The 15,079-nt window shown below is 38.2% G+C and overlaps 1 protein-coding gene across 1 annotated transcript in view; it reads right to left on the bottom strand.

The window, feature by feature from the left end:
- LOC126278596 (lon protease homolog 2, peroxisomal-like) overlaps positions 1 to 4,127 on the bottom strand; it is a 132,735-nt gene extending 128,608 nt beyond the window's left edge. The window contains exon 1 of the mRNA XM_049978816.1: positions 3,070 to 4,127. Coding sequence (XP_049834773.1) covers positions 3,070 to 3,176 — 107 coding nt within the window. The 5' untranslated portion in view covers positions 3,177 to 4,127. The remainder of the gene's footprint in view (positions 1 to 3,069) is intronic.
- Between the last annotated feature and the right edge of the window lie 10,952 nt (positions 4,128 to 15,079).

The following is a 15,079-nucleotide window of genomic DNA, read 5'->3' as shown; positions in this document are numbered from 1 at the left end:
GACATTTGTACTCCTTTTTGCCTGCTTCATTTACTGCATTTTTATATTTTCTCCTTTCATCGATTAAATTCAATATTTCTTCTGTTACCCAAGGACTTCTACTAGCCCTCGCCTTTTTACCTATTTGATCCTCTGCTGCCTTCACTACTTCATCCTTCAAAGCTATCCCATTCTCCTTCTACTGTATTTCTTTCCCCCATTCCTGTCAATTGTTCCCTTATGCTCTCCCTGAAACACTCTACAACCTCTGGTTTAGTTGGTTTATCCAGATCCCATCTCCTTAAATTAGCACCTTTTTGTAGTTTCTTCAGTTTTAATCTACAGTTGATAACCAATAAACTGTGGTCAGAGTCCACATCTGTCCCTGGAAATTTCTTCCAATTTAAGACTTGGTTCCTAAATCTCTGTCTTACCATTATATAATCTATCTGATACATTTTAGTATCTCCAGGATTCTTCCATGTATACAACCTTATTTTATGATTCTTGAACCAAGTGTTAGCTACGATTAAGTTATGCTCTGTGCAAAATTCTACCAGACAGCTTCCTCTTTCATTTCTTCCCCCCAATCCATATTCACCTACTATGTTTCCTTGTCTCCCTTTTCCTACTGTCGAATTCCAGTCACCCATGACTATTAAATTTTCGTCTCCCTTCCCTACATGAATAATTTCTTTTATATCATCATACATTTCACCAATTTCTTCATCATCTGTGGAGCTAGTTGGCATATAAACTTGTACTACTGTAGTAGGCGAGGCCTCCGTGTCTTTCTTGGCTACAACAATGCGTTCACTATGCTGTTTGTAGTAGCTTACCCACAATTCTATTTTTTTATTCATTATTAAACCTACTCCTGCATTACCCCTATTTGATTTTGTATTTATAACCCTGTATTCACCTGACAAAAAGTCTTGTTCCTCCTGCCACTGAACTTCACTAATTCCCACTATATCTAACTTTAACCTATCCATTTCTCTTTTTAAATTTTCTAACCTAACTGCTCGATTAAGAGATCTGATATTCCATGATCCGATCCATAGAACGCCAGTTTTCTTTCTCCTGATAACGACGTCCTCTTGAGTAGGCCCCGCCCGGAGATCCGAATGGGGGGACTATTTTGCCTCTGGAATATTTTACCCAAGACGGTGCCATCATCATTTAATCATACAGTAAAGCTGCATGCCCTGGGGGAAAATTACAGCTGTAGTTTCCCCTTGCTTTCAACTGTTAGCAGTACCAGCACAGCAAGGCTGTTTTGGTTAATGTTACAAGGCCAGATCAGTCAAACATCCAGACTGTTGCCCCTGCAACTACTGAAAAGGCTGCTGCCCCTCTTCAGGAACCACATGTTTGTCTGGCCTCTCAACAGATACCCCTCCGTTGTGGATGCACCTACGGTACAGCCATCTGTATCGCTGAGGCACGCAAGCCTCCCCACCAACGGCAAGGTCCATGGTTCATGGAGTTCTTTTAAGTCGCAATGTCATAAAACTAGCCTTTACAAAAAGGTGGCTAGTGGCCCAACCATAATACTCGTGGAGCTGTAATTTGGCACTAACTCAGTTACATCCTATCTGTAGATCCTATAAAAATTTCATCAAAATTGAAGGTGGTGGAGTGGGGAGCTTATCTAAATACAGGCCACTTGAAATGGAATGACCTATTACTATACATTTAATAATCGAGTGTAATGCAGTTCACTGAAACCCTATCCATTTTCTCGGGTAAATTATGGTTGGCAGTGGACACTAATGTACTACTACCTTCTCTTGTTCTTATCCTGTATTTTTACGATGTTGGCATGTTAATGAGTACTTCCCAATGTTAGTGACAGAGAGTGACCAGGTGCCCTTCCTGTCACCACCCCTTTTGCCCCCCACCCCCCAAATGAAAATTGTGTGCCCCCTCTGTGTGCCGAGTGTTATCCATGTGAAAATATGAGCATGTATTCAAAATGTTTGCAAAGCTTGCAAACTGAGGTGGAATGGGGGTACCGTATTCACCCAGTCTGATATGGGAAACCACCTAAACACTACAACCAGGCTGGCCAACACACCATCCCTTGTTATTTATCCCCCGGTAGATTCGATATGGCCCCAAACCCCGAAAGCGGCATACTAATTTGCATGGTTATCTGGGGAGAAAGGAGTGGGGGGGAGGAAACTAATGAACACTACTACTGTATTTCTGGGAACTCTCAGTATCCTTTATGCCTGTGGTAAAAGATCATACGCGAAGATGAAGATTTCTGTCTTCATATATAAGTTATTTTTATATTTTGTTTTGTGGTATGTGTATCACATTTTGTTTCAATCTCACTTTTATGATTTATTACAAACAACATTCAGACATTTACATATTACCAACAAATTGAGGACTTCTAAGTTTAAGTTATCATAACAGGGCAGCTGATAATCAATTCTGCTATTCCACTGCCACCTCTAAACACAACTAAGAAGAACATATTGGAATCAGATTTCTTGTTGTTGTGGTCTTATACGAATGAACAGAAAGCAGATAAAACACGGCAGTTTTGACAGGCCTTTACGAATGTGACTCATCTCCGCTTAAACCATAAATAATGTAACTAGGACTGCATTCTCTGCATCTTCGTGCAAAAGCTAGATTAAGGTAACTGACAGATTTGAATTATAGTTCTTACTGTAAAGATAATTGACTATAAACTATTTTGTATTTAAATTAGTATGACAATAGGTTATTTGATACTTCTGTATATTATTTTCTATGTACTGTAAAATTTCTAAATTTTTCTCTAGTGTATAATTTATGTGCCTTGTTTTACTACTAGTACTATGTGTTTGTACAATGTATATAAACTCCCTATGAAGCCATTGATTCCATAGAAATGCTCAAAGATGGATCAAAATATATAAATAGATGTTTTGTACACAGAAATTTGGGTAAAGAATGGTTTACAAATTCTACATTCAGTGAAATTATCTTAGACTGATTTCATTATCTCTGTGATACAGACAACAGGCAAATATCTCATGTTCTCAAGTTGGATGGGACTGATCTAACAATTCAATGACTATTCACACTTACTTGCTCGGGTCAGTTATGGTAAATTTTTTCGATGATCCCGGCAGCAGCACTTCATCATTAGTAACAAGCAGCGGTAATTTACTGGGAATGGTAATTACCGAAGTCATTTTGACAAAATTTTAAAACACGTAAAACTTTTAGGGTTCGTAGTTTTACGCAACAAAATACGGAAATTGGAGTCTCTAATGCCACAACAAACAGGAATGTTATGAATGACACTGCTGTCTACGGCTGCGCACCACCACAATTGCCAACACTTTATCGGCACAAAACAACAACATAAAATTGATTAGCCCTGTCAAGGACCACTGACAACTCAGGAATGACTGCGAACGACGCACTTTGTTCAAAGGTATATCGTCAAATTCTAAAGGTCTCAGAATCATCGAGAATAAAGACACACAGTGACTTATCAGTTTTAAATCAAAGGTTATTCGTCAGATACAGATCGCAACTTAACTTCTAATTAGTGTAACACAACGTCATTGACTGTGCGTATATGTATTTAGCGGCCTATTTTTTATTTTGTTTTATATATTTATTAATTTTTTTGTAGGGAACAATCAAATAAGCACAGGAAGCGAATAATTTCTGGATAACGACTTTAAATAACAAACAAAACAAAAATGAAGTATAATTTAAGGAATTTAAAATAATAATACTCAGTTTTGTACGTGTTGTAGGAGATACGTTTGTAAAGAACATTGTAGGCTATTTCAGCTATACGTAGTTGACACGTAAACGCATTTAGTCGTGTCTCATTACGTCTTCTGTTGCCTCTCGTCTTGCATTCTTTATTCACAAGCAAATAGCACGTAGTAAAAATACTGTCTACCGAATACATTTAAACAAGAGAAAAGGCGTAGGTTCTTCCACTTATCTAATGTTATCATTTCTGCCTTGCTATCGTTTACTAATATCTTGAGATTTTTATAGTTAGTTCATCAAATGCCCCCAAAACCGGCATGGTACATTTTAAACGTGATCTGCTCGTATACGGGGAGAACGCAGCCGCTTTCGTGACATGATATTGGCCAACGAAGATGGCTGCTACGTCCGCCGTGTGGGTGACAAGGTGCTGACAGTAAATATGGTAGGCCTACGGTTTGTCGCGTAAATTTTTTCTAGCCTACATAACATAAAAGCTTAAAATAAGAAACGTAAATTACTCGCGTATATTAAGCAAGGGATACATCAGCTGCCACCCTTCGTTGTTCAGGGATTTCTGACAACCGTTTAGGAAATTCCTCATTTCACTGAGCACTTTCCTCTGAGAAATGGCAGCAATTTCTTGACTAATCCTAATTTTAATAACATCTGGAATGTGTGGATTTGCTTTGTAACGTTCTGTTTTAATGTTCCTCAGAGATAAAAATCGCTGGGGTTAAACTGGGGGACCTGAGGGGCCATAATGTTGTAAGCGATAACTCTAGCTTGAAACACGTCATTAACTTCGTATAATCAGACGCCGGCTGTGAGTACTGTTACAAAGTCCTGCTGAAAAGTCGCGGAAGCACTTTCAGTTAACTGATTGTAAACGGACGCCAAAATGTATTCCACATAGGCCACCTCTAAATGTTAATTGTTTCTTGGAAAAAAATTAGGCCTGTTTTCCTTTCACAGCCAGTAGTGCACCACATTCCTATTTTTTGACCATGATGGGATTCCTTGTATGTTATATTAATGCCCATGAAACAAGCAACTCATTTGTCAAATTAACCCTTATCTAGTTGTGGATTTGTCAAATATGCATGTACACATAAAAACAAAGTTTATCAGTTTAACCTCAGTTTCAAGCAGATGCTGTATTTTGACACCAGTGAAAATGGTTACAAATACAGATAAAGGATTTCTAACACTGACTCTCATACTGTGTTTAGAGAAGGGGAAGAAAATAAAATACTGTTCCAGGGAGTGGCTTAAAATTTATTCTCTTCTATGTGGTCCTCTACTGGCAGTTTATCAAAATAATACCCTGATGTGTAAACATGTAGCCCACATTTTCCGTGGAAAATATATATATATATATATATATATATATATATATATATATATATATATATATATATATATATAGTGCCACTGCATCCCACTTGTATATTAAGTGCAGAATATTGATTTTCTTCTTATCCTCCTCCTGCATAACATATGGGTGGGAAAGATGCCACACCACTATCATTTCAGTAACTGCTACTCCCATTTTAACTCCAGAATAACAAAGTGGGGTAAAAACTTACCCAGTCCATCTTCCATCATCCTTTAACAGGTAAATTGTGAAATTTATCCACCAGGGAAAAAAATCACCCCATCTTGTTGTTTAACTTAAATTGTTTTGTTCACAAAATGGGTTGTACATTCATTTGAAGACACAGGAAATGCCTTCTGAGAAGGTATTAAGAACTCCAGAAGAAATAATAAGATAATTTGAGTGTCAATAACCTGAAAATGTAAATTACAGTTACTCGGACGAAGATGTGAGTTAACATAAAGATGGTCATATCGCAGACAACAAGGAGAATGATGAATCGATGTAACAACATTTCTAGTTGATTCATCAGATGAAGCTGATCGCCAAGTCAGAAAAATTTTATATGGCAGAAATGAGAATTGTTGGAACACACACCCCTTCCATAAAAAATCGTGACAGCAAAGTATATAGTGATACATTATATACAGTGATACATTACCTGGTGCACTCAGCGAGGTAACAGATGATACGTCTCTCCTGAAATTTATTTTAACTATTGTTTACTTAAAAACATGCTTTCACTAATAGTTATGTACACAAACCAAAAAATTGCTGATTCAAGGGCAAAATTCACATCGTCCCAATGATATATTGGAGATATCAACCAAAACGAAATAAAGCCTTATTTCGTACACTATTTATGAGTGGAGCTCTAAAAAATGGCATGTCAATTGTACTGATTTGTGGTTTTAGGTATAAAGGTCCCCATTTTTTCAAGTAGTTATGACAAAAAACCGATTCGACCTTTTTATCAATAATCTAAGATTTGATGACCAACATACTAGATTACAAAGAAGAACAGCATACAAGTTCACTGCATTCCATGATTTATGATGTATGTTTGTGGCACATAGTAAAGAACCATACACTCTGTAACTCTCCTAACCATTGACGAGACAATCCTTAGCTTCCGAGACAGATGCCCATTAAAACGTTTCTGCCAAGCAAGCTAGAGAAATATGGGCAAAATATAATTTTATTATGTGAGGCGAAGACATATTACTTTTTACAGCCCATGTTGGGGAAAAGAGACTAGGGATACACGTGATTCAATTCCTACATGTGATGAAATCATGTGCACCTATATATGGAACCAACTGGAACATTACCATGGACAACTGGTTTGGTTATTGTGAAGTATCTGACAAACTGGCCAACAAAAAGATGACAATGGTTGGCATCTTAAACAATAGCAAACCATAAATCCCAGAATCCCTGCTTCAAACCAAGGATAGAGCAGTTTCTTCATCTGTATTCATTAAAAGGAGAGAAAAATATTGGAATCATACATTCCAAAGAAAAATAAAAACGTAATTCTTTTCTCAACGATGCATTAGAAAGGCGAAAAAGATTAGAAGACAAAGAAATCGAACATAGTACTTTTCTATAGTGATAACAAAGGGGGAGACGATACATTTGATTTACTATGCCACAACAACACCACAGCATGAAAAACAAGCCTTGGCCAATGTATTACATGCAAGGGCTTTTAAATGCATCAAGAATAAACACCTTTGTATTGTATAAGGGGAATGCTGCCACAAACAGCCAAAGCAATTTTCTCCAGTCACTGGCTTTTGGGCTGGTCGAGCAGAAATGAAAGACAGACTCATGAGAAAAAATTTACCTAATGAGCATTGCATAACCATGGATCAGATTTTGAGAACGATATTCCAAGATCAGCAGCACAACCAGAAACGATCTCAAATAAAAGTGGATGATGCTTTCTTTGCAGTCGAAATGAAGACTGGAAAACTTCCTTTGAATGCTGTGTATGTTTGAAACCAATCAGAAAAATATTTGTCAAAGTTCCCATAACAGTTTAGTTTGAAAATGTTTAATATAGTCATCAAATTTTGAAATTAATTTATAAAATCAATATTTGCTTTTATATAAGGAATTATTTTTCGTAAATGTTAGCCTTATATTTTTTACCACTATACATATATTTGTGATATTATGCTAAACATTTCCTTCACTGATTCTTATGCTTTATGACATGTTGTATACTGTTTTGCATTGTTATAACAAAAAGGGTAATTGAACTCAATATATAAGTGCAATCTCATATTTCTGTATATGAGAACCATGATACAATAAAATACACTGATATCACAATTATCATTTGCTTGTCATATAGTAAACCATCAACAATACTTTGTAATAAATGTTGCATATGGTATTATCATTACTTTACACTACTCTAGAACTTTTTTTAAAAAAAGAGGTAATTTAGAAAAATGTCATCGGCGAACCTCAAAGTTTTTATTTCTTCTCCATGAATTTTAATACCTACTCCGAATTTTTCTTTTGTTTCCTTTACTGCTTGGTCAATATACAGATTAAATAACATCAGGGAGAGGCTACAACCCTGTCTCACTCCCTTCCCAACCACTGCTTCTCTTTCATGTCCCTCGACTCTTGTAACTGCCATCTGGTTTGTAAGAGAGTATTCCAGTCAACATTGTCAAAAGCTTTCTCTAAGTCTACAAATGCTAGAAACGTAGGTTTGCCTTTCCTTAATCTAGCTTCTAAGATAAGTCGTAAGGTCAGTATTGCCTCACATGTTCCAACATTTCTACGGAATCCAAACTGATCTTCCTCAAGGTCGGATTCTACCAGTTTTTCCATTCGTCTGTAAAGAATTCGTGTTAGTATTTTGCAGCTGTGAATTATTAAACTGATAGTTCGGTAATTTTCATATCTGTCAACACCTGCTTTCTTTGGGATTGGGATTATTATATTCTTCTTGACGTCAGAGTATTTCGCCTGTCTCATACATCTTGCTCACCAGATGGTAGAGTTTTGTCAGGACTGGCTCTCCCAAGGCCGTCAGTAGTTCAAATGGAATGTTGTCTACTCCCGGGGCCTTGTTTCGACTTATGTCTTTCAGTGCTCTGTCAAACTCTTCACACAGTATCGTATCTCCCATTTCATCTTCATCTACATCCTCTTCCATTTTCACAATATTGTCCTCAAGTACATCGCCCTTGTATTGACCCTCTATATACTCCTTCCACCTTTCTGCTTTCCTTGTCTTTACTTAGAACTGGGTTTCCATCTGAGCTCTTGATATTCATACAAGTGGCTCTCTTTTCTCCAAGGGTCTCTTTAATTTTCCTGAAGGCAGAATCTACCTTACCCCTAGTGAGATAAGCCTCTACATCCTACGTTTAGCGAAAAATTGGTTTATTGTAATTTACCTTGTTATATCGCGAATTTCCAGAACCATGGAAACTATGATCAAGTATAAAAACAAATCATAGTATTGTACAATTTGCACATATGATATTGTTCAAGTCAGCATATATTTTACAAGTAATTTTTACAATTATATTTTTACAATTTTAATTGATTCAGGAAAGTTTGTTAATATTAAAAAAGGAAATAGACATCTCATTGTTCTTTCACTTGTCCATACTTGAAAGAGACATGAACTGTAATCAGGCCTAAGTGATTAATTATTAATTAAGTGGTTGACATTTATTACATTTTTAAAAAATCATTTACTCTGTAAAAATTTTGCTCGAAAAGAAATTCTTTTAATATATCTGTAAAAACTCTTGGTGTTGTTTTTAATTTTAGCTGGTAGGCTATTACACATCCGTATCCCAAGATGTAGGACACTTTTTTGGTAACACGTGTTCTGGACTGAATCATATATAGGTCAGACTGATGTCTTGTTCCATAGCTATGAATGTGCTCATATGATGCTATTGTGCTGTATTTGGTTAGTAGGTAGGTTTTAACAAATTATATAATATTATAAACATGTATGCACAAATGCATCAAACAATATTTCATAAGGGAATAAGTAGAGGCTGTTTAACTAATCTATTATGTTTTTTCCCTAGCGTAACTAATAGCATCATAAACAACTGTGTTCTTTGCCTTCATTAAAATGGAGTGACGCAATGCAGTGGTCAGCACATTAAAATTTCCTTCAGCCATCCAGATTTAGGTTTTATATGATTTCCATAAATTGCTTAAGGCAAATGTTGGGATGGTTCCTTTGAAAGAGCACAGCCAATTTCCTTCTCCATCCTTCCCTAATCCGAGTTTGTGTTTCCCCTCTAATGACCTCATTGTTGATGGAATTTTAAACGATAATCTCCTGCCCCCCCTTCATTAAAGCCGACTTTTCACTTTTATTTAATGACAATTTCTTCATCAACTTACGTTCTCATTTATATAGAATGTGGGTTGTGCTATGTTCTATGTATTGTAAAACCTAAATAATTTTTCACTTTCAGATATCTGACCTTGCTTGTGGAACAATATTTAATGGAATAATACTTGGAAAGAAAAAATTGTAACACCAAAAAATAAATAATATACAGTAATGAAATTTTGGGAATACATCTGTCTAGGTAACTTGTTCAAGTGATTAATATTGTAGGATCACAGGTTAATGTAAATGAAAGAGAAGCCATTGCAGATGTGAAATGCCGGTACGTTAATAACCCATGTGACCACCAGAATGTTGAAAGTAAGTACACATAAGTGCATGAATTGTGTTGCACTAGTGCCAGATGTCAATTTATGCTATGAAGTTCCATGCCTGTTGTACTTGGTAGGTCAATGCAGGGATGAGTGATGCTGTTTGTGAATGGCACTGGAGTTGTCATAAGATGAGGTCACACATGTGCTCGATTAGAGACAGATCTGATGATTGAGCAGCCGCAGAAAACATGTTGACACTCTGTAGAGCATGTTGTTTTGGAACAGCAGTACGTGGGCGAGCATTATTTTCTTCAGAAATACCCACTGGAATGATATTCATGAATGGCAGCACAGCAGGTCGACTCAATAGACTGATGTGCAAATTTGCAGTCAAGGTCTTCCTGCTGCTAAACGAAATTGTATCCCTGACAATAACTCCAGGCACAGGTGCAGTGTATGTAGCACATAGAGAAGTTGGTAGCAGGCCCTCAATTGGTCTCTTTCTTGCTAACATACTACCATTACTGGCACTGAGGAAGAATCTGCTTTAATCAGAAATCACAACAGACTTCCACCCTACCCTCCAGTGAGCTCTCACTTGATATCACTTTCCCCAGAGATGGCTGTGGTTTGGGATAAGTGCAATGCATGCTACAGGGTGTCTGGTTCGCTGCTGTCCTTGAAGTAATGGATGTGTAACAATTCATTGCATCACTGTGGTTTCAACTGCTGCTCAAATTGCTGCTGCAGATGCAGCATGACGCACCAGAGCCACGCGTTGAAAATATTGATCTTTCCTCGCAGTAGTAGCATGTGCCCAGTCGTCTAGCGATCATGGGCTGTTGTGACTACCACTGCCAACAATCATGTACAGTTGCTACATTCCTGCCAAGTCTTTTTGCAATATTGCAGAAGGAACATCCTGCCTCTCATGGTCCTATTACATGACCTTGTTCAAACTCAGTGAGGTGGTGTTAATGCCATGTTTGTCACCTTAAAAGCATTCATAACTGACATTAATTCCCCACGTCAAATCTCAAAGGTAAGTATCACTTACGATCGTTACAGTGTGCATTTAAAGCATTGCGGATTGTATTGATGTGATGTGGCATGCCATGAAGGCCAGCCAATTGATATTTATTGAGAAAGATGTTGAGGTGACTCCTCCAGATCATTCCTGTAGCGACACTGACCAGCAGTGTTGTTCTGGCTAACTTATCACATGCAGCAACTATGGATTGTAGCTTAAGTTCACGATATTTGATCGCCAGTTCCCACTTTTGTCTCGAAATGTGTATATCATGCAAGTGTTTCTTATATATGTTCCGTTTATGTTCACGGCAAAAGACTGTGGAATACTTCACCATGGTGTCTGTATATTATGGTACTCGACCTAAGCCACTTGTTGCTCACACAGTGTTGACCCCAGGCGACAGTATATGCACCATGTCTGTAATGAACATGCAGACTGCCGCCAGGACAACGGTTACCAGTGACCAAAAGGGAATTTTCAGACCTCAGACCTTTCACTGGGCGTGATAGTGTTCTTCACGAACTGCCTGAGAATGTCAGACAAGAAAGTGTGAGATAAAGTGACTTCTTCCAGTCTCCCAAATGCAAACTCGAAACACACATCTCCACGTGGCACCAGCTGCCAACTCATACAGCAACGAACCAAATCAACCCACCTGCAAAACATCGTCTGGACCCAGGACATGTAAGCAGTCTTACCATCTTGCGGGAGACCAGTGTTGACATTTAATGACACTTGTTCAGCCCCCATGCTAACACTTGTCTCAGATGACGAATCTGTCCCTATCTAGTGGTGGAGCTCAGACAACAGAGCCACACCCATTGCCAGTCTCCCTACCATGCTGCATACAACCAGTGGGGTTCTGCAAGCAGCTACCCCCAGATCTAATCAAATAATAACCTATGGATATCATCCCTTCAACAACTCGATAGTACTGCGTACAGCTCCCATATTTCCTTCTCGACAGTACCTGTCACCAACACAGCTGGTCAATCCCCACCAGCCACACCACGCCCACCATAGCTACTGACTACAGATTAGAGATCGGCAGTCTGTTCCTGAATTGATTCAATGAGCCAGATCCTTCTAAGAGCAGGTGATGGGTGATTCATAAAAAATGAATGGTAGCTCACGTGATTTCAAAATGCATCTATCGTGGCTGTAATGAGCAGAATGAAAATTCTGCAGTAGGCTGCTTCAATGACGCCCCATGCCACACACTTAAGAAAATGTTTCCCAAGCTACAAAAAATGTGTTATTGACTATGTGCATATGTGGATTTACATGCCTCATTAGTATGTTAAGCTCTTCTCATCCATGAAAGCAACAGAATATAAAGTAAGTTTCATTTTCTCATTCAACTTATTGCCCTGACAGCAGCGCCCATTCACTCATCTTAATAGTAATGGCACTTACGACGTTAGGAAAATAAGCACAACACAACACCCAGTCTCCAAGAGGGGAAAAAACTTTGACCCAGCCAAGTAGCGAACCCAGATTCAGTTACTTCGCTATCCGCCTTATTGACTGCACAGCTACAGAGACTAGCGAATTACTAGTCCTTTATAGTGATGCATTAACTTAGGAAACGCTTCCAGCGTAGTGTTTCTTGTCTCGATTTGAAAAGAAAACCTTAAATTTCAGAAGTTCGTTAAACGTTTATATGCTTTAGAGCGAGTTGTTATTTCCCATCCTTTGACTTAGCATCGCTCTTGGAATGTTTTGTCAGCAGTCATGTAAACTGTAGTCTCCAGCCACTGCGCACATATCACAAAGTGATGCAGACATCACTCCCCTCCCAATAGCCCGGCACTCCCACCATTCTCACCGATCGTATCAAAAGCCATCTGAAAATGGTTCAAATGGCTCTGAGCACTATGAGACTTAGCATCTGAGGTCATCAGTCCACTAGAACTTAAAACTACGTAAACCTAAGTAACCTTAGGACATCACACACATCCATGCCCGAGGCAGGATTGGAACCTGCGACCATAGCAGTCGCGTGGTTCCAGACTGAAGCACCTAGAACCGCTCGGCCACACCAAATGCTATCTCACAAGCTCACTGCTCCCCGCCACCCTCAGGGGTCAGATCACAAGGAGGTCAGTAGCTCACTGCCCTCCACCATTCTTGGGGATCGGATTACAAGGTATCTCACTAGCTCACTTCTCCCCACCACTCTAATGGATTGGATTGCAAGGTAACTAGCTCACTGTTCCCCACTACTTTCACAGATGAGATCACACAAAACAGATCACATGACAACTTGAGGTGTCACTTTGTCCTCTGCATTCTTGGCACCGTAATACAGCCTGAAACTCGCTTTCCTGCCTGATCATCTCTCGACCTGAGTTCAGCTTTTTATAAAAAATAACATTATGCATAACATATATTTATTTTAACCTGTACGATAGTCCATGTGCACAGGCTGTCTCAGGAAGCATGGTCAGTATTCATAGATATGGCAGGACCGATCATTTGAAGCAAAGAACTAAACATTATTATATGCCCTACTCCAAATTGTTTCTGAGACAGAACACATTTAAAGTTACATTTGTTCATTATCCTTTAATTACACGAAACCCACGACATATAGCGAAAAGGTGATGCAGTACAAAATTTCCTATAGAAAGGGTCCTATTCATTATTTCACTAGGATTTACAGTTTGCATCAAGAGAAGGAGAGAATAATGAAAATGTAGCACGATGCAGATGCACTGAGATGTAGGTAGGTTTTGTAAATCAATTTGACGTAGTTTTCCGATTTGATAGACCAAATGTTCTGTATCAAATTATTTATCTCGACTCCACCTACACTACTGTGGTACATTGTAAACACTGACAATGTACTGAATGATACAGAAAATAAATAACAATGTAAAGTAAATATGTTCTATCTTGGAAACCTTCCAGTATAGTGCACATATTCACATGAAATTTTGTGCTTCAAATGATCATTCCTATCAACCCTGAATATTGACCATTCATCCTGGGGCAACTTGTTGTTGCGGTCTTCAGTCCTGAGACTGGTTTGATGCAGCTCTCGATGCTTCTCTATCCTGTGCAAGCTTCTTCATCTCCCAGTACCTACTGCAGCCTACATCCTTCTGAATCTGTTTAGTGTAATCATCTCTTGGTCTCCCTCTACGATTTTTACCCTCCACGCTGCCCTCCAATACTAAATTGGTGATCCCTCGATGTCTCAAAACATGTCCTATCAACCGATCCCTTCTTCTAGTCAATATGTGCCACAAACAACTCTTCTCTCCAATTCTATTCAATACCTCCTCATTAGTTATGTGATCTACCCATCTAATCTTCAGCATTCTTCTGTAGCATCACATTTCGAAAGCTTCTATTCCCTTCTTGTCTAAACTATTTACCGTCCACGTTTCACTTCCATACATGGCTACACTCCATACAAATACTTTCAGAAACGACTTCCTGACACTTAAATCTATACTCGATGTTAACAAATTTCTCTTCTTAAAAAACGCTTTCCTTGCCATTGCCAGTCTACATTTTATATCTTCTCTACTTCGACCATCATCAGTTATTTTACTCCCCAAATAGCAAAACTCCTTTACTACTTTAAGTGTCTCATTTCCTAATCTAATTCCCTCAGCATCACCTGACTTAATTCGACTACATTCCATTATCCTCGTTTTGCTTTTGTTGATATTCATCTTATACCCTCCTTTCAAGACACTGTCCATTCCATTCAGCTGCTCTTCCAAGTCCTTTGTTGTCTCCGACAGAATTTCAATGTCATCGGCGAAACTCAAAGTTTTTATTTCTTCTCCATGGATTTTAATACCTACTCCGAACTTTTCTTTTGTTTCCTTTATTGCTTGCTCAATATAGAGATTGAATAACATCGGGGAGAGGCTACAACCCTGTCTCACTCCCTTCCCAACCACTGCTTCCCTTTCATACCCCTCGATTCTTATAACTGCCATCTGATTTCTGTACGAATTGTAAATAGCCTTTCGCTCCCTGTATTTTACCCCTGCCACCTTCAGAATTTGAAAGAGAGTATTTCAATCAAAATTGTCAAAAGCTTTCTCTAAGTCTACAAATGCTAGAAACGTAGGTTTGCCTTTCCTTAATCTTTCTTCTAAGATAAGTTATAACTTGTATGTTATGTTAAATTTTTTAATTACTCATTTAACCTGGAGAGATTAATAGCTTCAGGACCCCTCTTACATAAGACCAGAGTTTTATATGTAATTACGAAACTTATTAAAATCACAGTTATTTAAAAAAATCATAATACTTTTAATACA

This window comes from Schistocerca gregaria, chromosome 6, assembly GCF_023897955.1.
Source record: "Schistocerca gregaria isolate iqSchGreg1 chromosome 6, iqSchGreg1.2, whole genome shotgun sequence".
Classification (NCBI taxonomy): Eukaryota; Metazoa; Arthropoda; class Insecta; order Orthoptera; family Acrididae; genus Schistocerca; species Schistocerca gregaria.
Note: the sequence above shows the minus strand (reverse complement) of the source record. Positions and strands in the feature narration are given on the sequence as shown.